This window comes from Myxocyprinus asiaticus, chromosome 35 (assembly GCF_019703515.2).
Source record: "Myxocyprinus asiaticus isolate MX2 ecotype Aquarium Trade chromosome 35, UBuf_Myxa_2, whole genome shotgun sequence".
NCBI lineage: Eukaryota > Metazoa > Chordata > Actinopteri > Cypriniformes > Catostomidae > Myxocyprinus > Myxocyprinus asiaticus.
Window position 1 is genome coordinate 28,271,789 of NC_059378.1, and position 24,590 is coordinate 28,296,378.

At 37.7% G+C, this 24,590-nt stretch overlaps 1 protein-coding gene across 1 annotated transcript; it reads right to left on the minus strand.

Moving 5' to 3' along the window:
- tamm41 (TAM41 mitochondrial translocator assembly and maintenance homolog) lies at positions 1-24,441 on the minus strand. The gene is given in 10 exon segments (XM_051672359.1): positions 1-386; positions 1,830-1,892; positions 3,342-3,507; positions 13,351-13,496; positions 14,057-14,074; positions 14,077-14,206; positions 21,080-21,172; positions 23,337-23,483; positions 23,485-23,520; positions 24,038-24,441. Coding segments are annotated over 10 exon segments (1,065 nt in total). The 5' UTR covers positions 24,227-24,441; the 3' UTR covers positions 1-309.
- Positions 24,442-24,590: the final 149 nt, after the last annotated feature.

Genomic DNA, 24,590 nt, shown 5'->3' on the forward strand with positions numbered 1-24,590 from the left:
AATACTGTACATTTCTTTCTTAAAGAATGGAAATCAGATGTCACAAATGTTTACAGCACAGTGCTTCAATGCAGAGGGTGACCAACAAGACTTCAAAATTAGTCATTATTTCAAACGTACAACACAGATTTCATAACACAATTACACAATTTCAATAAATACATGAAGGATCTGTGAAAAAGCCAAGTGTAAATAACACTATTTTACATAGTCTATATGCACACAGGTGTAATATCAGTACTGCGAATTGTGTTTATAAAGAATTGTCAGTCATTAGAAGAGTGCTCTATAAAGGGATGCAAAGCAACTTCATGATAGTTTTCTCCGCCAGCCTCTCCACATCTTCTGCAGCTTTTTGACACTGTATGACACCGTTTTGAGGAGACCTGTGGATACAATTACAACATCAGTCTTTTTAAACTTGATAAGAAAATGGAATTAATATAGGAAATACATCTCTGCAAGTCTAGAGCAGTGGTTCTCAACTGATTTTGCTTCAGGACCAAGATTTTACATTGGACATCAATTGGCGACCCAACGCAGTATTTATGAATATTTATTTTACCTTGCATAGTTCTGAGATTTTCGAGGATGAGGGCATCTGCCTAATTTGGCTAGCTTCCACCAAGTGACAGATGAATTTGAGCCAAAATACTGTATATAGCCAAATAACTAGGGCTTGATATTAACTTTTTTGCTCACCAGCCACTTTGGCTAGTGATGTTCCAAGGTCATTAGCCACTCAGCATTTTCACTAGCCAAAATCCCCAACCCCACAAAAAGCGATAAAGGTAACTGGAAACTGTAACTGCAAGCATTTGTTTGGACATTTTATTTGAATGGGAATTAATTTGAGTTTAGCTTGACACAGGCCTAATGATTTAAGTAATCTCTTGGAATATCTGAAAGCAAACATGACCAGTTAGAACAGGAGTAGGATAGAACAGGAGGAAAACTTTGTCAATAATGTGTCCATAATTCATGGAAGTCCAGACTTTATACCACTCCATTTGAAATTGTACAGGACTTGCCCTTATGAAAGTTTACCATTGTTCTTCCATTGTTTAACAGTGACATCTGTAATACTAAAGCCATAACCACAGGTAAGACCATTGATGGCTCCTCATTACCATGGTTAGATCAATGTATATAGTCTAAGAAATAAACTATAGTATTTGTTATTTATAACAGTTCTGTCATAATATCAGTTAGTGTTACTACAGTAAAAAAAACTTGATACATTTTAGTAAGGGTGTTGATGTCTAGAATGAAAAGTCTTGTAATTTACGTTGGTACATGCAACAGTGTTGTCTGCCCCTTTTCCTCGACAGTGCTGCCTATAATGTCGAAGCTGTCTAGCCGTTTGAGATGCATGACTTCCTTCAAAGCACTGCAATGTAGAACAATCTGTGTAAAATTTCTAATGGGTTGCAAAAGTTTTGCGATCTGCTCCGCAATTCCGAGGGAAGCCTGGTTGAATCTATACAGGCCTGTGTTTCAGACGAGCAAAATATTTAGTACTAATAAAGCACTGAATGCAAGACGGATATAATTTAATTTGCTTTCAAAGAATTCTGAATGCAGAATAAACCCTTAAAACATCATCCACCAAAGTGTCAAGTAGGAGTGACGGAATTACCTGCCACTGCCGATTTTGGGTGGGTGTTAATGTCAAGCCCTGCATATAACCATAGCCCATTATATGGCTAGTTGCTTTTTATTATTTGCAATTAGCTGTCACCGACCCTACAGTCCTCGCGACCCACCAATTGTGAAACATTGGTCTAAAATATACTAATTGTAATGTAGGAATCTGAAAGGTCCCTCACCAGCTGTGGCAATTCCTTTGGCACTTTGTGTTAAACTAGATGTTTTTACTATTGATGAAATTCCTGTGAAGAAAGCATAATTACTTGTTGTTATGATGAATGAAAGTGTTTCATATGACAATTCATAAACTGACAAATATAACAACTGATCTACAAAAGGCCCTATGATGGACTGGCACCCTGTCCAGGGTGTTTCCCTGCCTTCGGGCCGAGAGAGCTAGGATAGGCTCCAGCACTACCTGTGACCCTATCTAGGACAAGTGGCTTTAGAAGATGTTTGGATGGATGGATCTACAAAAGGTATGCACTACTGTTATCATTTTTAAAAGTTTATTATTATTATTGTGTAAGCTATTTAAGCAAAGCATTACATAACCGAACAAAGATATAATCTTCATTTAAATTCAAATATGTTTAGGGTAACTGCAAAGTTAATTAAAATGGTGCCAGCTAAGGGTGTAAATATTTGCTCTCAGAGTGATTCAATGTAATTACGATTCTTTACTTAATGACGAAATCTGAAATTTGGTCACAATTGATTCATTTGGAATGCTTCATAGTGATCTACCCAAAACAGGCTGAAAACACAAATGTAACTGGGAGGGACAATTTATATCATATTGGAATATTGACAAAAACAATACTCGTTGGGGTCCCTGTCCATGTTTATTTTTTATAACAACCAGCAGACTGTACATTATTCCGCTTATTACACAGCTACTTCCCAAATAAATAAATAAAAGCACATAAAATACTGAACATTGGCTGTCTCAGTTTAGCGGTCAATATACAAAAATATCAGACAGCATAATGGTAAGATTGACCAATAAGAATCAAGTATTCCAGATGCTGTGTAATATAGTATTAGTATAGTTATTATAAATTAATATTAAATTCCATAGTTGAAGCATTGAATTTTTCTTCAAAGCATCAGCGCAAAAGATGCTACAGAGCATTTTTGCACCCCTGTAGTGTCTACCAATGAATTAAGAAACATCTAAATCAATCTTTCATTGAAAAAGATCAGTTATTTTCTATGAAAAAAAAAACAAAAAAAAAAACAGTCTAGCACTGTACTAAATCTGGACAAAGTTGATCAAAATTCTCATCTGAAAATGCAATGTAATGAGCTCAGAAAAAAAATTTCAAAACAGTTATTGAAAATAAAATGTAAATAACAGTATAACATCGTTAAATAAACGTAAACTGTAGGGTATGCATGAATATTTTGTTAGATTGGGTAAACACACACACACACAGGTGTTTATGAGAAATGCTGTGATGGTTATTATGACAATGAGACAGGTGGGTGAGGCCGCCGCAGAAACTCAACACCGCCACAACCTAGCCAGACAAAACCATTCCTTATTTGCTTTTACGTTAATCTAGTGTAAATTGTTTTGTTCACGCTATTCAAATTAGTGGCTGAATCAGAGGTTGATTCATAACCCAAATTTACTAAAACTATTGCACAACATCCTTAATCTGCTATTAGTGAATGAGTTTATTTACCCTGCTGTACTACGGAGCCGCAGTCTGGATCCTGGGCCACCTACAGCAGTATCTCCTCCACATCTCTGTTCTTTCCCGGTGGATCAACCAGACGGGTGATCTGTTGTTGTAAAGTTCTTGGAAGAGCCATGAGCTGTGTGAACTGACCCTCTGGACTCTTGTCAACCTAGTGAACATAACATATATGTACACTTAGTCGTGGTAGACTCAGCCTTCGATGGCACATCCACAGTATGTTCACTAATCATCTGATGCATATTGTACACAAAACTGGAAAACACGTGAAAATTGCAAACTCCAACCAAATGGCAAGTGGAGAAAACAAAACGCTGATAGAGAAGCCCCCTGTGTTTCTCCTTTTTGGGAACATTTTCATTTTGCAGTCAATTACAACAGCGATGGTCAAAAGACGTTTACCAAACAGGCACTGTTTGCAGACATGGCACGACACGAGTGCTGTATACTGGTAATATATGTCAATAATGTGCGTGAGGGTTTATTTAAAATGCGCACGCAAGTTCTTCCTGTTTCCTCGCGCGGCTGTAATCTATCACGATTGTCAATAATGCGCTTTGATTAATGGCATTAAGATGCCGTTATAATAATACATTGATACATGATTAATCATTTACGCTGACATCACCCAGGGAAAGAGCCGCAGGTGAGCTGAAACTGCACACACTCCCTTCCATTTTTAAGGCATTTGTAGGCATTTTATGTTGATGTAGTGCAGGTATTAAGTTAAAATGCTGATTTAGTAATTCAAATTTGTTTTTTGTTTTTTAGTTAAGGACACTGACAAAAATTAACCATGGTTTTACTATAGTAATATTGCAGTAACCATGACTGCTGGTTTTGATACAATTAACCATGGTTTTATAACAATAACACTGTAGTTTCTATATAGTAATAATTATTTTACTATACATTGTAACCATAACAGTAACCATGTTTATATTGTGGTTACTATGATTTTACTACAAATGCCATGGTTAAACTATGGTTGCTGTTGTAAAACAGTGATTGTTATTTAAGGGCAAACCTGTTGAAGTGTTTACCAAATAGATTATTCTTTGGATTTGGCAGTAATATATATATAATTTTTTTTTTAACAAAGCAAATACTGAACCGTACCGAAACCGTGACCCTTAAACCGTGATACAAACCGAACTGTGAGAAATTCAAACGGTTACACCCCTAGAGTATACAGGGTTTTATCAGTCCACAGGAAAACAAAATCATGTTTAAAAATGAACGGTTAATATTATGAGCACTGGTGAGGAAGAAATCATTACTGGCATGAAATCTTTAAAAGTTATACCTGTTCTCGAAAACCATTCTAAACAGCATGTAAAAAAGGAAACAAACTGAGTTTGGTCACTTTAAAGGGTTGGTTAACCAAAAATTTAAATTCTCTCATCATTTACTCGCCCTCATGCCGTTCCAGATGTATATGACTTCCTTTCTTCAGCAGAACACATTTGAAGAAAAAAAATATATACACTATATTGCCAAAAGTATTCGCTCATCTGCCTTTAGACGCATATGAACTTAAGTGACATCCCATTCTTAATCCATAGGGTTTAATATGACGTCGGCCCACCCTTTGCAGCTATAACAGCTTCAACTCTTCTGGGAAGGCTTTCCACAAGGTTTAGGAGTGTGTTTATGGGAATTTTTGACCATTCTTCCAGAAGCGCATTTGTGAGGTCAGACACTGATGTTGGACGAGAAGGCCTGGCTCGCAGTCTTCGCTCTAATTCATCCCAAAGGTGCTCTATCGGGTTGAGGTCAGGACTCTGTGCAGGCCAGTCAAGTTCTTCCACACCAAACTCGCTCATCCATGTCTTTATGGACCTTGCTTTGTGCACTGGTGCGCAGTCATGTTGGAACAGGAAGGGGCCATCCCCAAACTGTTCCCACAAAGTTGGGAGCATGGAATTGTCCAAAATCTCTTGGTATGCTGAAGCATTCAGAGTTCTTTTCACTGGAACTAAGGGGCCAAGCCCAGCTCCTGAAAAACAACCCCACACCATAATCCCCCCTCCACCAAACTTCACAGTTGGCACAATGCAGTCAGACAAGTACCGTTCTCCTGGCAACCGCCAAACCCAGACTCATCCATCAGGTTGCCAGATGGAGAAGTGTGATTCGTCACTCCAGAGAACGCGTCTCCACTGCTCTAGAGTCCAGTGGCGGCGTGCTTTACACCACTGCATCCGACTCTTTGCATTGCACTTGGTGATGTATGGCTTGGATGCAGCTGCTCGGCCATGGAAACCCATTCCATGAAGCTCTCTACGCACTGTTCTTGAGCTAATCTGAAGGCCACATGAACTTTGGAGGTTTGTAGCGATTGACTCTGCAGAAAGTTGGCGACCTCTGCGCACTATGCGCCTCAGCATCCGCTGACCCCGCTCTGTCATTTTACGTGGTCTACCACTTCGTGGCTGAGTTGCTGTCATTCCCAATCCCTTCCACTTTGTTATAATACCACTGACAGTTGACTGTGGAATATTTAGTAGCGAGGAAATTTCACGACTGGACTTGTTGCACAGGTGGCATCCTATCACAGTACCACGCTGGAATTCACTGAGCTCCTGAGAGCGGCCCATTCTTTCACAAATGTTTGTAGAAGCAGTCTGCATGCCTAGGTGCTTCATTTTATACACCTGTGGCCATGGAAGTGATTGGAACACCTGAATTCAATTATTTGGATGGGTGAGCGAATACTTTTGGCAATATAGTGTATCTCAGCTCAGTAGGTCCTTATAATGCATGTGGATGGTAACACAATATTTGATGCTCCAAAAAGCATAGACAATCAGCATTAATGTCATCCATACAACTACAGTGGTTAAATTAACTTCCAGTCTTATAAAGCGATACGATTGCTTTTGGTGTGAAAAAGATCAATATTTAAGTCATTTTTAACTACAAATAATCTCTTCCGTTAAGCAGCAGTATGTGCGGCATAAAAAAAAACTGAAGCAAATTTAAACAAAGATGTCAGAAGATTTTGATATAAGACGAGAAGGAGATACAACTTTTTATTTTTGAACCTTTTTTTTAGCCATATTTATTTGAACCTGAGTACTCTGACCAGGGGAACAGGGAGATGGTGGAGGCTGGACCAACAGCAGCACAACAACAAGCCTAAGAGAGACAGAGCTCAGGAGATGTGGTGCTGCACATGTAGGCAATGCCAGGCAAAGGTAGAGAGTGTCTGCTGCAATGAATTGCAATTCTATCGCTGGAAAGACTGCGTGACCTCAGCCCTCTCATGAACACGCATGCTGCTGCTTAATGGAAGCGATTATTTATAGTTAAAAAGTACTTAAATATGATCTTTTTTGCACCAAAAGCAATTGAATCGCTTTATAAGACATTCATTTAACCACTGGAGTCGTATGGATGACGTTAATGCTGAATGTTTGTGCTTTTTGGAGCATCAAAAATCGTGTTACCATCCGCTTGCATTATAAGGACCTACTGAGCTGAGATCTTTTTCTGTTTTTCTTTAAATGTGTTCTGCTGAAGAAAGGAAGTCATATACATCTGGGATGGCATGAGGGTGAGTAAATGATGAGAGAACTTTCATTTTTGGGTGAACTATCCCTTTAAAGGTGATCATACAGACTTTTCCTGTCTAAGAGGGCTTTTTTTTTTTTTTTGGCCAGACTAAACAGTGTGGATCAAACCATATGCCATTAGTCAAAGGTCCCAAACTACAGTGTTGTCTCTGCATATTAAGATGGGATAGGTATTTAAACAGGCTTCATCACTGAATGAAAATCCAGGATTTTCAATTAATTTTTCCATCACCAATTTTTCACCAAGTGAGAAAACTCAGCTTTCATATAATTCAGAGTGTCCAACTTGTACGAGTAATGTGAACTGTACTTACTATTCAGAAGCTACACAGTTACAGTAATTCCAACATTGCATGAACAGACCATAAACACATGTATAAAAGATGTAACAGTCCAGGAAAAGTAAAACACTATATATGTATAGTATGTGAAAGTGTATACTTTAATCATTTATTTATCATTATTACAATGACATTTTAGCTTTTTAAAATGTATAAATTCCACATTGTATCAATTAACATGTCATGAAATTGTATATAGAGCAATGATACGAGTAGGGATGCCTCATAGATCATTGTGGCAGGGAGGAGGACCAGATTAGCTAATCAGGCTAATCAAGCCCTCGAGAGGAATAAAGGCGACCGGAGGCGGCATTTCGAGAGAGAGAGTTAGGGGCATCTGCCCTGCATGTGTTTGTTTGTGTCTTTTTGTTTTATTAAAAGATTATTTATATTGTCAAGCCGGTTCTCGCCACCTCCTTTCCATTGAACTCTGTTACAATCATGTTTGCAGGTCATATGCAAGAGGTAAACAAAACAAAAACACATAAAAGTGCTGCAAGCAATTTTTTCATGGAAACTTTTTCCCAACTCCCTAAAAGTTATGAATGAAATAATTGTTGAGATATCTCACCTGTCTCTGTGACAGCTCTAGACTCTGTAAACAGCAAACAAAAATGTGTCTGCGGCCTCTGACGCTTTTGACCTGTCACTCATTTTGCACTATTTTTTTTTTAAGAAAAGGATACGAGTCGAAATTTTTTTTTGTGGTAATCAACATTGACACAAATGCTATCGTTTGAGCTTAACTTGAATTTAACCTGGAATATTCCTTTAAAGCCACCCCAGCATAAAGAATCTTCAACAGACTCCATAAAAATACTATAATTTGTCTATAATACCTCATAAATAATCCTGTGGACTATGCATAATAACGGGAACATTGCCTACAGCAGGCTATTTAATGTTCGATAATGACACAAATTAAAATGTATTGTTGAATGCATTGAATTTATAAATAAGCAATGCTTCAAATAATGAGGATGATTTAACATGAAACTAATACAATTTTACCACGCTGATAGTAGCTACACACAAATGCACTGCGCACTGTCAGCATGCTTAATTTTAAAAAGTTGCATCTCTTAATTCATCCCTTTAAAAGCAACACAGATAAAATTATTAACCTTCTTAGTTTTTTGTGGATGACTAGTGGAACTTCCTGTCCCATTTGTAGAATGTGAACCTTTATATGACGTCTGTCTGCATGTTTTACTTCTGTCGGCTTCAGTAACACAAAGTCATTCAACTGCTCCCAAACAGCCAATTTAAAAGGTCTGTTCACACCAAATCCATGACGATTTTGCGCGACGAACCTCTGACGGAAGGTCTATTCACACAGAGTCTGTAAAAACCATAAAATGAAAACTATTTCACTCCTGTACAGTAGGCGGCGCTGTTGCTGTTTAAACATGTATACCAGTCTCCTCCCTGCACCTTCAGCTGTTATGAGATTAATATAATGAACGCTGTTAAAACATTTATTTACCTAATTTGGCATAACTGTTTCATTATGTTCTTTCCATGGTGTTGATGCATTTTGAGGAGTATATAAAGTGTTTTTTAATGCGAGTGAGATGAGTAAAGAGCACTGTTGCGAGAGTTACATGATGCCATGCGAGGTTCGGATGTGTGAACAGTGAGCTCTGGGCACTTTGCTAGTTTTAAAACTATTAATGACAAACCGTTGAGATTCGATACACTCTGTTCCATAACTGTTTTAGGAGGACAATATGTCAAAGAATTCAAAATCCTCAGGCTCTGGAGACATTAAAAGACACTCCCAAGAAGGCCCCGAGCCAGGGAGTCAATTTGGTCTGAGAATTGAGGGAAATTCGGCGAGAGATGTTGAACATGTTGGCAATGCTGACGAAGGTCGTTGCTCACTTGGAGGATCTTGCTATATGTCCATCGATCACTGCCATGGAGACGAAATTCTCTGAGGTTGTTACAAGAGTGGGGGATGTCGAGAAATGGATCGATTATCTAGAGTCATCGGAGAGGGAATTATCTGCTAGTCTGCTAGCGACCAAAGTGGATTTGGAGCGTGTCTGGGAGAAGTTGGAGGACATGGAGAACCATAGCCGGCGGAATAACGTCCAAATCATCAGAATTCCTGAGGCCGAAGAGGGTCAGGATCTGGTGAAGTTCCTGAACGGGCTCTTTCCGAATCTGCTTGACATAACAGGCCATAAGCTGGAAATCGAGCGAGCACACAGGGTTCTGGCTCGGCAATCCTCTGAGGGAGAATTTCTGAGATCATCCGATAAAGATCTTGTGTCATGCGAGGAATAAAGGAAGGCTTTTTTGGAAGACCCACAGCATTTTTTGTTCCCAGACTTTGCGAATTCGACAAGAGAGAAATTTGATCGATTCAAGCAATGCAAGAAACTCTTACATCAACGGAAGGTCGCTTTTGCACTGATGTTCCCGGCCAAATTGAGAGTAGATGCTAAGGATGACCGTAAAACATGCACATACCCACAGCAAGCGATGTCCTTCATAAAGTCAATGGAGTAAGTTATTTTGTGGTATTCACGTTGCAGCCGAGTGGACGACTCACTGAACATTCACTTGACTGTTTGAGGAAACTGAGCGCCTTTTTGGTTTCTTTTTGTGCTGGTTCCGCCTAGTGGCTGGAGTTTGTTTTGTGGAGTAACACACCTTCGGGACAGTTTTGTGGATGAATCTACATGTTCTTTGTGTTTATTCTGTCTAATGGCTGGAGTTTGTTTTATAGATTATCTTTTGTTGTGTAATTCTGTCTCACAAAATTTGTATAGAAATAACGGACTTGAGCAATCCGATGGCAAAGTTGTCACAGGGGCTCTCATAGGCGTACATGGACTGTTTGAGTATAGAGGGATGGATGCCAGTTGGCGCTGTCATGCGTGGGTAATGCGCACTTTTTTTTTTTTCTGTTTGTTTGGTTCTGGAGGAAGTTCGGGGTTTGATTTTTGTACTGTTGTTGGAATGTTGGCCTTTCTATGAAACTATTCAGAGAAGTTACACCCTGTTATCTCGCATTTGCACTCGGTATGGATAAAAGTGTCCAGAGTGTTGCCTCGAGCATATGGCTGAACCCAAATTTATGTATTAATAAGTCCCCTTTCTGCTGGTCAGAGTGGATTGTGAGGGAGGTTAATACATTTGGTGACCTATATGAGAGTGGAGTGTTGAGATCCTTTGAAAAGCACTGCATAAATATATGTCCTATTTATTTTTGCACATGTATTTATCTATGATTATCTTCCAAACGGACTCCAGAACCCAACTTCTCTTTTTATAATGCCTGGATAATATAACACAAGGTACAGTTATATAAATACACATGGAGTAATGTACATTAAGAAAACAGTTTAGTATAAAATAGGATGCATATATTAAAAATAATATAAAAGAAAATACTGGCTTACTGCCCTAATTTAAATGATTGCAATACTTTGTTATATTATCATTGCAATAAAAATAGCAGTGTGGTTCTGCGATTTGTTTGTCTAAAACATTGCATGTATCAAATCTTTTTATGGGATTTTACTACAAGCTTGGTCAAAACGAATTGCTGAATCTCGCTGCTATTTTTAATGCCATGAGAATATAAACGGCACAGTGAAACAGTGGCCGGGGGTTGCCGCCCCGGGCAGCTGATTAATTTGAGTGTGGCCCCAGTTTCACGTAAATTGAAAGTTCACGTTCAGTCCACGATACCAAGCACAAGAGATTTTCACATTTAGGTATACACTGAAAAATTTCATATTATATATTTAAAATATTTTTGCCACGTGTAAAAAAAACATTTCACGGTTTTTTTAACCATAGATTCTAAATTTTTACCATTAAATTAACAGTGACATTTTTTACTGCAGTTAATAGTGAAAATGTATAATCATGATATCCCTGGATGTAAGTTGTTACGGTTTGAACTAATTTGTATTATTTATCAGTATTTACACTATGTTTACATTTATTTGTATAACAACCTCTAAAATGGTACAGTCTCTTTAAGAAAACCAGCAGAATAAAAATTTAGTTTTAATTTCAAGTACTTTTAAGCACTTTAAAAAAAAAAACAAGCAGATTTTGCAGGTATTCCAGTACTTAAATTTTTAAAAGCTATATTCAAATACTTTAAGCACTCAAAAAAAAATAAAATAAAAAAAAAATAATTTTAATAACACACTTTTTTAAATCCTAACCTCTGCTTTAAAACTCTGCAATCTTAAACAAGGAGCTGGTCTTAAAGGTGCACTCTTTAAAGGTGCAATATGTAAAAAAAATAATTTTGCCAGTGTGTGAACGGCTTGTAATGCAACTTAAAAAATTAGCCCTTCCCGGACTTCCTAGTTTGCCTATTAAAGCCTGTAGACTGATTTTCACGCGAAGGGAGCGGGTCGCTTTTGCCGGGAAAATCCAAAGGATGTGACGTTTATGCACGCTCCCGAGAGCCTTGCCTCAGACAGTAGCTTCCTTCCGCTATTCAACAGTGACAACAGTCTGCAACACTAGGTAACGTTATCTTAAAGATGGAATCCAGCAAACAGCCGACTCCTACACAAACTCAGAGTAAGCCAAAAAAAAAAAAAAAAAAGCGGAAACATGATCGTGGTCGAGCGAAAACTAGAGTGAACATCGGCAGGGCATTTGATTCCTGGAGGGACCTTCGTTCCTTTTTAGGGATCAAAACAGACCCTGAATTGGCGTTCTTATTGGACAGGTAAGCTTACATAACTGCAAAGCATGTGAAATATAGTGCCATAAGGATTGATCTGTGTAATTTTAGCTAACTTGATCTTGCCTGCTACCACTGACAAATTGCAAGCTACCTTGCTTCGTAACTTTCAAATAATTTCAACGATCTTCTCTTTATACTAAAAGTCAGGGTAATGTCAATGTTAATCTGTAATTATTCAGCAAGGTAAACTACAATAATACATGAAATGAATGCTAGACAATGTTCAAGATAATGCAAAAATCTCCATTCATTAGTGTAATGTAACTTGGTTATACAGAAAATATATACAATCTATTATTATAAAACAATAGTGCATCGATATATCAAAATGACAGTTGTATGGAATCGCATCAATACTGAATTGTGTCAACATATTTATAATGTACAGTCTATTTTATAAACAGCTACTGTCATCATCCAACAAATTTAGCTAACAGCTATTGATAAAGCTGGCTAGCAAGCTAACGCCGACATTGACTGCATTTATATGATAGCCTATGTATCATGCAAAGAAAAGTGATTACTTCAAACTACAGTCTCGCATAGTCAGACCTATATCCACACTTTGTTTTAGCCCTGTTCCAGCACTGGAGAGTCAAATATAATATAGAGTCTCAAAGTTTGTAGTAAAACAATCATAACTGTATAATTTTAATTATGCTACCTCATCTGTTAACATGATGCCGGTGAATCACGTTCAGTCTCTTTGTACTTTACGTCATTGTTTTGGTCGATGCTCGCATCCCTATGGAGTGTGTACACGATCACGAGCAACAGGTAGATGGCTGCAGTTCACTTAATGGCCACAAGTGTCATTAATAACAAGGGTTTCTGAATTTTACATACTGCACCTTTAAGTAACTTCTGTCTTTGTGTCATATTGGACTTACACTGACACTTAGTGGCTGGGATGCAGCATAATTTAAACAGTCAGTCAGCCATGATTACTTTAATCAATGAGTGAATTTTTTTAATGAGGAAAAAATGATTGAGTGCACCTTTAACAGAAAGATGCCTGAGGAGACTTGCTTTGTCAGCAAATCCATATGTTTAAGAGCACAGCGGGCAGCCACACCCTCAGCTAAGATATCCTGTCTGCATAAATGAGTCTTCACTCATCTCCTGTCTTCTCTATGGGAGAGTACAGCTGCTAGCATCTAGAGTAACATAACGAAACCTGCCTAACATCAGATTAACAAATCACTGACACCAACTGATCTTCCAAATCAAAAATCTAAATTGTGAAGAGACTGAAAATACATGTTAAACATGTGTATCAAGTGTAAAAATGTGGTGAATTCAATCCATTACATGTGGTGCAGTAAATGCAATCCTGCATGCCTCACCTCCAGCCTGCCCTGTTGAGGCTTGTACACCACCTGCGGGCACTCTTGAAGAATATTGTTATACAACTTTTGGAAATGTTGCATGTTGTCCTTTACAATGTTATAAACCTTGGATTTATCCTCACCAATCACCATCCTGAAATCCCCTATGGTTTAAAAGGAGCAATTATAATCACAACACTTTGCAAACAGAATCTATGGCATTTCTCTGCATAAGACGAGTGATGAGAAAGCATGGAAAACAAGGAATTCAGTCATTTAGCATTAAAGGGGTAGTTCACCCAAAAATGGAAATTATGTTATTTACTCACACCCATGTTGTTCCAAAACTGTATGGCTTTGTTCCTTCCATGGAACACAAAAGACGTTAAGCAGAATGATAGCCTCAGTCACCACTCACTTTCATTGTATGGAGAAAAAATAAATCAAATGTGAATGGTGACTGAGGCTAACATCCTGCCTTTGGAACAAAAACAGGAGTAAACAATGACAGAATTTCATTTCTGGGTTCAATGATTTAAGGGGATTTAACAAGCAGAATTAGAGTATTTCATAGGCCTAAAGGCTATTCCAGTTTAATGTTCACCCAAGTGGAAACTATTATCAATACATATTTTCAATGATTTTTGATTGTGGTGCCACATTTAAATTCTGAAAACAGATTTGGCTTAAAATGATAAATTCATGAGATACAGGAAGCATTCACCAGAGTAGGACAGTCCTCGATCTGGAGAAAAAGGTCTTCTTCTGAAAAACTTTCCGGAAGCATAAGAAAAGACGCAATCACTGCGCTTTTCAGATTCCCTACAAGAGCAGTCCGCAGTTTTCCAATCTCATTCTGGAGCATAATCCGTACCTAAAGAAAAACATACTAAATTAAAGCTGCAAGCAGTGATGAACAGGCCCTCACACCCTGGTGCACGTTGGGGATGCTGTGCCAGGGGAACGGCATTCAATTTTTGTAGCACTTTTTAATCGAACATGTGAAGTTTGGGGCAGATTGGACATTGTATGTTTGAGTTATAACAACTTCCTGTTTAATGGCGAAACATCGGACTATGCCAGGACACCACGGACACGCAGTTCTAAGAAAACTCAAAAGCTTCACAATTTAGCATCGCCAAGGTCTTTAGATTAGACTGACCGAATATGATGTTGATCTGATTTAATCTCTAGGAGGAGTTCGTTAAAGTACGAGGCCTGGAAATGGCAAAAATTAAAGAGAAAAATAAAAATGTCTGACTTCCTGTTGTGTTTAGGATATGGCTCTAAGAGACTTTTTTGTACGTGTTGACATGTTACATTTGACATGCCTACCAATTTTCTTACGTGTAAGTGAAATGTGGTGCGAGGGCTGCTTCATTGAAATTTTGTAGGTGGCGCTATCGAGCCATTTTGCAACACTTCTAAAACCTGTATCAGATGTAAATTTTCGCCACTTCTGAGGTGTGTGCAAAGTTTCATTATCATTCGAGCATGGTTAGGCCTCAAAAACATGATTCGTTTCAGCTCAAAATTTGTCAGGCCGCCACGGACACGCCCTTCAACGAAAACTCAAAAGCTTCGCAATTTAACAATACCAAGGCCATTGGATTAGACTGACTGAATATGATGTTGATCTGATTAAATCTCTGAGAGGAGTTTGTTAAAGTACAAGACCTGGAATTAGCTGTTGTCAGTAGGTGGCACTATGACTATAACTGAATATGGGCATGTAGATGTGTTCAGGCCGGGACTGTTATCAAACATTGTATGTATGAGTTATAACAGCTTCCTGTTTCATGGTGAAACATCAAATATTGTTAGACCGCCACGGCCGGGCTGTGCAGTGAAAACTCAAAAGCTTCTCAATTTAGCATTGCCAAGGCCTTTAGATTAGACTGACCAAATATGATGTCTATCCGATGAAATCTCTAGGAGGAGTTTGTTAAATTACGAGGCCCGGAAATGGCAAAAACTGAGCAAAAATTGGAGAGAAAAATCAAATTGGCTGACTTCCTGTTGAGTTTAGGGCATGGTCCAAGAGACTTATTTGTAGGTCTTTGCATGTTACACATTTGTACCTAGTTTCATACATGTAGGTGAAATGTAGCGTGAGGCGCACAGTGTTGAAAGTTTGTAGGTGCCGCTATCGAGCCATTTTGCCACACCTCATTCTGAAACCCATATCAGATGTAAATTTTCGCGTGTCCAAAGTTTCGTGAGTTTTCGAGTATGTTTAGGCCCTCAAAAATGCGATTCACTTTGGAAAAGAATACGGAATAATAATAATAATAAATATAGCTGCAAGCAGCGATGACGGGCCCAAGCACCATGGGTCCATTTCCACTTGGTGGCTTTCAGAAAACAAAGCATGATGGACACAGCAACAACTCAACATTAATGTAAACTTGGACCCTAAACATACAATGTGTATTAGATATATGCCACCATTACAGTTTGACTACAACTTCATGTAATTTAATCCATTGCCATGACAACACTATTAAAGCTATCAAGCATCCCTTCAAAATGTTCCATCAGCAGTATCTAAACAATTTAAGCAATTTGGGTAAATGTATGAGAACTTTTTCAAAGTCTGTTGTAAGTGCCACACTTCCTGCTGCCAGTTGGTGGCGCTATGACCGTGACCAAAAATAGCCACATCCATGTGATTAGCCCCCAAGAAAAAAACATACAACTCAATTTTAATCTAAATCACACAATGCAAGCAGAAGATATGAGACACTTCCTGTTTGCCTATTTTTGCCATTAATTTAGTGAATTGCCATGGCAACACCGTTCGATATTTAAAAATCTGTTTGCAATTTAGCATCTTCGATGTCTTGGCATAATGTTGTCTAAATATCACCATTCAGAGATCTAAAGATTATATTGTAATGAAGTTATTTACCATTTTTATTTATCCATAAACCAGCTTTAAATTATCAAATGTAATTCTTTAATATGAGCACAGAAGTCATTTACCAAAAACTGCTAGTTTGTGCCCTGCTCTCTCCTACTGTACATAACATTTCAAATTCTAATCACATTTTATTACACAACTAATGGGGATTTAAAGTGAATGTTAGGGATTCTTTGTATAAATGCGAGTTTTTGTGTCTCATTCTCAGCACGCAGGCTGAAGATTAAATGCGAGCTGTGATGTTTGTGCTGTCTGTGGTGCCATGAATGTTTAGAAGGATACACCGTTAATATGTAGATTATACAAACAGCTGCTGTATATTTGGAAATGTTGCGACTGCTTCAGACTTTAAGCATTAGTTTGGCTGCTGTCAAACATGAAGGAAAGCGATGGGAATCCCACAAATTTGTGGGGGGGGGGGGGGGGGGTTTTGGCGGACAATTTGTGGGAATTATAAAAATGGCAAGCTACCGCAAACATTGTGGAGATTGGCTGAATTGGCAAGATTGCAAAATCGGTCGTGTCTAGAAGGATCCCTCTTTCGTCAACTTCTCGCATATGCGCAGCCTGTTCTGTATAGTCTAAGTATCTGTATCTGTGTTTTTCAGTTATCTGTGTTTATCAAAAGAATGACATATAGAGTTAAAGCAGTGGTTCTCAACTGGTTTTGCTTCGGGATCCAGATTTTACTTTGGAAATCAAGTGGCGACCCACCATAGTAAAAACGTAACCTGTATTTCAAATCAAATCAAATCCCTTTATTGTCACTCAACCATATTCACAAATGCAACAGTGGGTGAAAGTCTTGGGTGCGGTTCCAAGCAACATAGCAGTATGACAATTACAATAAACATCTGATTTACACAACACAGTTTACACATCATTACACAGTTTACAATTACACATTTAATGTATCCTGGGTCACATTTCCTTTTATCTTGCATAGTATTGTTCATGGTTTTCAAGTATAAGGGCATGCATTAATGATTCATTTTGTTGTTGACAAGCTACAGGAAGTTTTCTTTCCCCCCTTTTAAAAAATAAAGAGCATATTTGTTTAAACGAGCCCATTATTATGCCGTTTGTTTCCTAATTTCAAAAATCATTCAAACAGAACATACGTATTAGCCTACATAGGAGGAAAGGCTCCTCATTAGGTTAGGTAAATGTTGCTAGTCTATGATAATATATAATAATAATAATAAACTATAGTATATATGAAAAAAATACTAGCCTAAACACATTGAAATTTTAACTACAACTGCTACTGTTGATATAAAAATTATGTGTTACTTTTACTCATATAAAAATCATAAAACAATTCTATAAAGCTGGAAAAAATATATGAAAAAAAATAAATAAATTTTAACACATAACACAGTGTTGCTCTTTCCTCAGTGCTGTTTGGCATGTCAGGGCTTCCTACTGTTTGAGAGGTTTGACTTGAGTTTATCCGTAACACTTTAAACTAGAAAAGTCTCACTAGAATTTGATCTAATCAGTTTTGAGGTCTGTGCACCGCAATATCAAGACAAGCACGGTTGCTGCGCGAGTGCCAGAGAGCAGAGCAGATCATAAGCGTTAGCTGGTTCCGTTACACTCGTGCGAAAGCTTTAAATCGCACAGCGAAAATAATCGCAGTGCAGATGAGAAGCCTTTAGCTGCGAGATTATCATTCAATTTGCCTCGGCAGTCCTAAATAGGCTATCACTTGGGCGGCCGCTGAAAAATCTTCAATGGGAGAACCATGGCATTGTTCTTTCCCTGCTGTCCGCGACCCAGTCCGGACCCACCAGTTGAGAAACACTGAGTTAAAGATCCGTTTATGATGGCTAGCAATATAACATCATGCTCATGAAACACAGCGTTTGAAGTTGCACAGCAACGATGAGCGCTAGTAAAAGATTATTTTAAATGGCTGCTTTCATAAAAAGTAATTCTTGATGATCAATTCAAGCTCTAAAATAAATATTTAACAATAAAATTGACAACTTCATCTCTATGTGTGCTACTGTCAGTCATGAGATATTGTTAGTGGAAAAGTACATCAATCAGCGCCGGTTTAAAGGTGTCTGACTGTGTGGTCTAGTGGTAATTAATCCGCTCATTGCATAAGACATTAAACGTTCTAATTCGTCCATATAAAACTATATATTTTAATTTAAAAAGACTGCATCCGCACTTCAATGGATGTACATTTTGAGTGGGGACACATTTGTTTGCTTTGCATTTTTCTATGGGATTCGACTGGACAAGGGTTCAAACTCATGAACTTGCAGCAAGGAGCAGCCCATTCTCCACTGAAGTGTTATGTTGGGAATCATTCAACAATGGAACTCAGAGTGGCAATTACAGCACACTTGGTTAGACTTAGCCTGGGTTTTGTAGTATTTTTACTATACTAGTTTCAGTTGATATTTGTATTATATTTTATTTATATAAAAATTAAGACATATGTTTATTAACAATAAACTTTAAAAACCAAGCTTGCCAAATACCTCAAAACATGTGAATATGCACAAAAAGGAATGATGACATTTAATGCATTGCCATGGCAACAGTATTTACTGGCAACAATCCCTTCAGAATTTTAAATCTGCACTGTCTTGACATTATTCTAAAATCTTTTGAAGCAATTCAGGTTAACATAATAGGGATATTTCAAAGTCTGTTAAAAGTGACATATTTCCTTCTGCCAGTTGGTGGCACTATGGCCGTGACCCACAACAGTCACATCAATGTGATCAGCATGCAAGGACAAACATTTGGCTCAATTTTTATGTAAAATCATGCCATGCATGCAGAATATATGAGACATTTCCTTATTCCATTTTTTTTTTTTTACTTTCAGTGCTTGGGCCCTAATAATAATAAAAATAATAATCCTTAGAAGAACAATAGGGCCTTGCACTTTCAGTGCTTGGGCCCTAATAATAATCCTTAGAAGAACAATAGGGCCTCCACACTTTCAGTGCTTGGGCCCTAATAATCCTTAGAAGAACAAAAGGGCCTTGCACTTTCAGTGCTTGGGCCCAAATAATAATAATAATAATAATAATAATAATAATAATAAAAATAATAATAATCCTTAGAACAACAATAGGGCCTCCGCACTTTCAGTGCTTGGGCCCTAATAATAAACGGAGCAGATACAATAGGGCCCTCGCACCTCGGTGCTCGGGCCCTAATAATAAACGCCTAGAAGTACAATAGAGTCCTCGCACCATCGGTACTCGGGCCCTAATTAAAGCTGCAAGCAGCGATGAACGGGCCTTCGCACCCTGGTGCACGTAGGGGCTGCTGTGCCAGGGGAACTGCATTCAATTTTTTTTTTATATTGGCATGTAGGTGTATTCAGGCTGGGACTGTTATCAAACATGTGAAGTTTGGGGCAGATTGGACATTGTATGTTTGAGTTACAACAACTTCCTGTTTTATGGCAAAACATCAAATTATGTCAGGCCGCCACGGACACACTGTTCAAAGAAAACTCAAAAGCTTCACAATTTAGCATCGCAAAGGCCTTTAGATTAGACTGACCGAATATGATGTCGATCCGATGAAATCTCTAGGAGGAGTTTGTTAAAGTATGAGGCCTGGAAATGGCAAAAACTGAGCAAAAATTGGAGAGACTTCCTGTTGAGTTTAGGACATGGGTCCAAAAGACTTATTTGTAGGTCTTGGCATGTTACACATGTGTAATGAGTTTCGTACATGTAGGTGAAACGTAGCGCGAGGAGCACAATCTTGAAATTTTGTAGGTTGTGCTATCGAGCCATTTTGCCACATCTCATTCTGAAACCCATATCAGATGTAAATTTTCGCCACTTCTGGCGCGTCCAAAGTTTCGTGAGTTTTCGAGTATGTTTAGGCCCTCAAAAATGCGATTCACTTTGGGGAAAAAAAGAATACGGAATAATAATAATAATAAACAGAGCAGATACAATAGGGTCCTCGCACCTCTGTGCTCGGGCCTTAATTAATTAAAATGATCATACTCTCATCATTTATTCACCCTTATGCCGTCTCAAACTCGTATGAATCTCTTTCATCTGTGGAACAAAAATAAAGATATTTTGATGGACATATGAGGTGTTTTTGGTCCATACAATGCAAGTCAATGGGGTCCAACACTTTTAAGCTTCAAAAGACATTAAAGTGGCATAAAATTACACTCGAATGGTTTAATCCATGTCTTCTGAAGCAATACGATCGATTTTTTAGTAAGAAACAGACCAAGATTTAACTAATTTTTCACTATAAATCTTGCCATCTGCAGTCTGGTCACCAATGAAACTGCAGATGGCAGGATTTATATTAAAAAAGGAATTACATTTTGCTCGGTTTCTCACCCAAAACCAATGTAGGGACAAAAACCTCATACTTGAATCAAAATATCTTTGTTTGTGTTACGCAGAAGAAATAAAGTGTTTGGGTGACATTATTACCTTAAAAAAAAAAAAAACATGAAATCAAAAAGCTTTTGCACAGCTCATCCAAAACCCATGAACCTGGTGAGCTACTGCATTTGCAAAAGTTATGTGAACCTTATATAATTCAAAGAAATGGTGATTATCTATACAGCTAAATTGGCTTATTGTTGTTTTTATTTCAAACAGAGTGATCATCTTCTTGACCAATGAAAGAATGTGCTGCAGGTGTAGATTTCAGAGAATCAGAGGGTTTGTGTTACTGCCATCCATTGGTTCCTATCTGTAACTGCATCAGTGTGACTCAAAAACATCACACTTCTCAGCCACTTATGCATAAAGTAGACTGATCTTATTTGTTATTTATTTAGAAGGATTCTGAATTCATACTCACAGGTTTGTGTAATCTGCCTGCAATGTACAGGGTATTCCAGTGGAGTAAGTCATCAATTAGAGTATCTGTACTTATCACACCATATTTTATCACCTGGAAAGATATATGATTTCAGTGTTTACACATATGATAATCCTTTTTACATCTAGTAAACTACATTACATTTTTAGTTAAAAGCTACACTATGTAACTTTTGGCCCTCTAGCAGTTAAAAAATAAAACTTCACGTGTCTTGCGGAAGAACATTGTTTTGGAAATGACACAAGTCATGCTTCAGCTCTGCTCCTCTGCGCGGATGAATGTGGCTCGAGGCACCGGTGTACACAAGAATACAGGACATCTTATCAGAGTGAATGGACAAATAAATAATGAAAGAACAGTAAAGATGGATATCCAAAAGCATGTCATCTGAGCAGGTAAGTGGCATATTTTATGCTGTTGTTTTGACTTATTGGAAACATTGATATTTTGAAATAAATTATGTTACAAAAGTTAGGCAACGTTCGTTAACATTAGACATAATGATTGCTAGTCTGATAAGGTCAAACATTGTAAAGTTTTTATAACTGCAGGATATTCTGGTCAAATAGACCATGGTAGTAACTAATTTATAGATCGTCATTGCTACCAACCAGTGGTCAACATCACTTCAAGACTCACATGTCCTTGGCAAGCCTAGGACTAAAGGATTTATTTATATAAATTATTGCTGTTATAAAGAAAAATACACACGTGTGCTAGCAAGTGAAAAGTTCTGCACTGATTACAGTATAATTATTGTATTTCACTACACACACAGACGTGTGTGTGTGTGTTTGTGTGTGATTACACAACTACACATAAACCATATCAATAAAATATCTTACCTGTTGAGTAAGAAAAAAGCCAACCCTGTGTCGCCTGTAAATCCTGTCAGATCTCGGAGTTGTCGACACCTCTGAAAAGCCAAGCTGATGTTTATTCGGGTTTTATTACGGACTCTGTCACTTTCCTTTTTTGCTTGTAGACTCTGCTCTTTTCGGGGTTTCTTTGTTTTTACAACCGGTGATTCCCCGGAGGTTTGCCGTTTTGAATGATCCATGGTCAATTTTTCTCATTCATTGTGACAACAAACTTTCAGCTTCAGCTACTCCCACAAACGCACTACAGTAGCCTGAGCTTATTTTCTCTGTGTACGAATATGATGTGACACGCACGGGCAAATGACGTATGTATGCAATTTCCCGCGAAATCCGTCCCGACAGCTCTAAAATATAAATCACTATTATAGGTTTTTCAAAGTGTATTTGTGTAAGTAAAGTAAAGACATGGTTTGGAAGATGGATTTTTGTTGCACTCTCGAATTAATAACATTTTGTTGTTTTTTAACAAAAAAAGTTACATAGTGTAGCTTTAATATACAAAATAAAATGTATATCTCACAAAAATCTGTTTGATGTCCAATGAAGACATGACACTAAATGACTAAGTAACCAATTGTTAAAGGGATAGTTCACCCAAAAAAGTATATTCTCTCATCATTTACTCTCTCTCATGCCATCCCAGATGAGTATGACTTTCTTTCTTCTGCACAACACAAATTTTTTTTTTTTAGAAGAATATCAGCTATGTACAGCTCTGTAGGTCCATACAATGCAAGCGAATGGTGACCAGAACTTTGAAGTTCCAAAACGCAAATAAAGGCAGCATAAAAGTAATTCATAAGACTCCAGTGGTTTAATATATGTCTTATGAAGCGATGTAATAACTTTGGGTGAGAAACGGATCAAAATTTCAATCCTTTTTTACTATGAATGTCCACTTTCACATTCAGATTCTAAAAGTGAAAGTAAAAGTGAAGATTTATAGTGAAAAAGGACATCCATATTGATCTGTTTTTTAATCCAAACCTATTATATTGCTTCTGAAGACAGATTTAACCACTGGAGTCATATGGATTAATTTTGTGCTGCCTTATGTGATTTTTGGAGCTTTACAGGACTGGTCACCATCCAATTGCAGTGTATGGACCTACAGAGAAGGTATTCTTCTAAAAATCTTTATTTGTGTTCTGCAGAAGAAAAAAAAAGTCATACACATTTGGTATGGCTTGAGGATGAGTAAATGATGAGAGAATTTGCATTTATGGGTGAACTCTCTCTTTAATGTCAAGAACATCTTAGACTGATGTAGATGATGAGTCTTAGTGCTGTATGAGATACATACAAAACACTATCACAAATATAATTACATTTGACTTTGATTGAAATTTTTCTACCCTATCATCAGCAGAGACTAGTGTGTTGAAGTAGACCCCAGCTCCGTAGTCATTCTGTATGTTGCTTATCTGTTTTGGACCAAGGTACTTAAGGAAAGAGTAATGTTTCCTGTTCTCTAACAGGTTCATGGTGTGCCATGTGACCGGAGTCATCCACTGCAAACACAAAGTCCAGCATGTTTTTCTAAACCAGAAATAAAAGAAAGAAAAAAAAAAAAGAGGTTTAATGCAGCCCAAGCCTATAGTAAAGATGTAGGGACAGCACAGAAAATCACTTTAACCAGTCATACAGTGGAGGAAAGGCACCACCGGAACTTTCACCTTGGTTTTACAATAGTAACACTTAACTGCAGTTACTATATTAGATTATTTCTATACAAAATGTACACCATACACGACATACTGTATGGACATAACAGTGATTATAAGAAATATAAATAAAGCTGTACAAAAAAGCAAGAAAGAGTCAGAATGCATAAACATTTCAATAACCTGAAAACAAATTAATTTAAGTTGGCCTAACAATAGTATGGTCACAGTACATCTACATTGAGTCATGTAGCAGACGCTAAATACATGGTTATACTATGCTATTACAATCACTGTACCATGGTACCAGCACATTACTTTTTCTAACGGTGATAGTCCCTTCTAATGCTTTCATCTGTTTAGCTTATAATGAATTGTATTGAGTGGCTTACCCCCATCTGCCCTTGAGTGGTTCCAGTCTGTCTGAACACAGCACATTTATAAGCGAACGCCAGACTGATGTCCTGAGGAAACTGACTCAGGATCCGCCTGTAGAACACACCGCTGTTCTGCAAAGCAGGCAGAGTCATAATGAGAAATAACAGCAGTGATGTGTTTAGCAGCAGCACGCCTGATTTCATCTAGCAGCACAGGAGAGCACATGCGAACATGTTTACATCTCACTGACAACTCTAAAACCTCCAGCAACACATCATACTCTGGCCCAACTCTCATATAAATGATACAAATAACGAATATATTATGCTTTCAATATGTATAAAGTGAAGCGTAACGTCTCCTTGAATGTTTAAATACATTTTTTATGAACTGTAGCTAGTTTTGAATGACAATTTCCTCGTCGTCAAGTTATAAAGTGCGCTTGTCATTTAATGCATAGCTCGGACGCCACCGTGTGGTCTGTAGGAGAACATGGCTGTTCCATGTGGACTTATTCAGATAATTAAAGGAATAGTTCACTCTCATCATTTAATTACCCTCATTCCA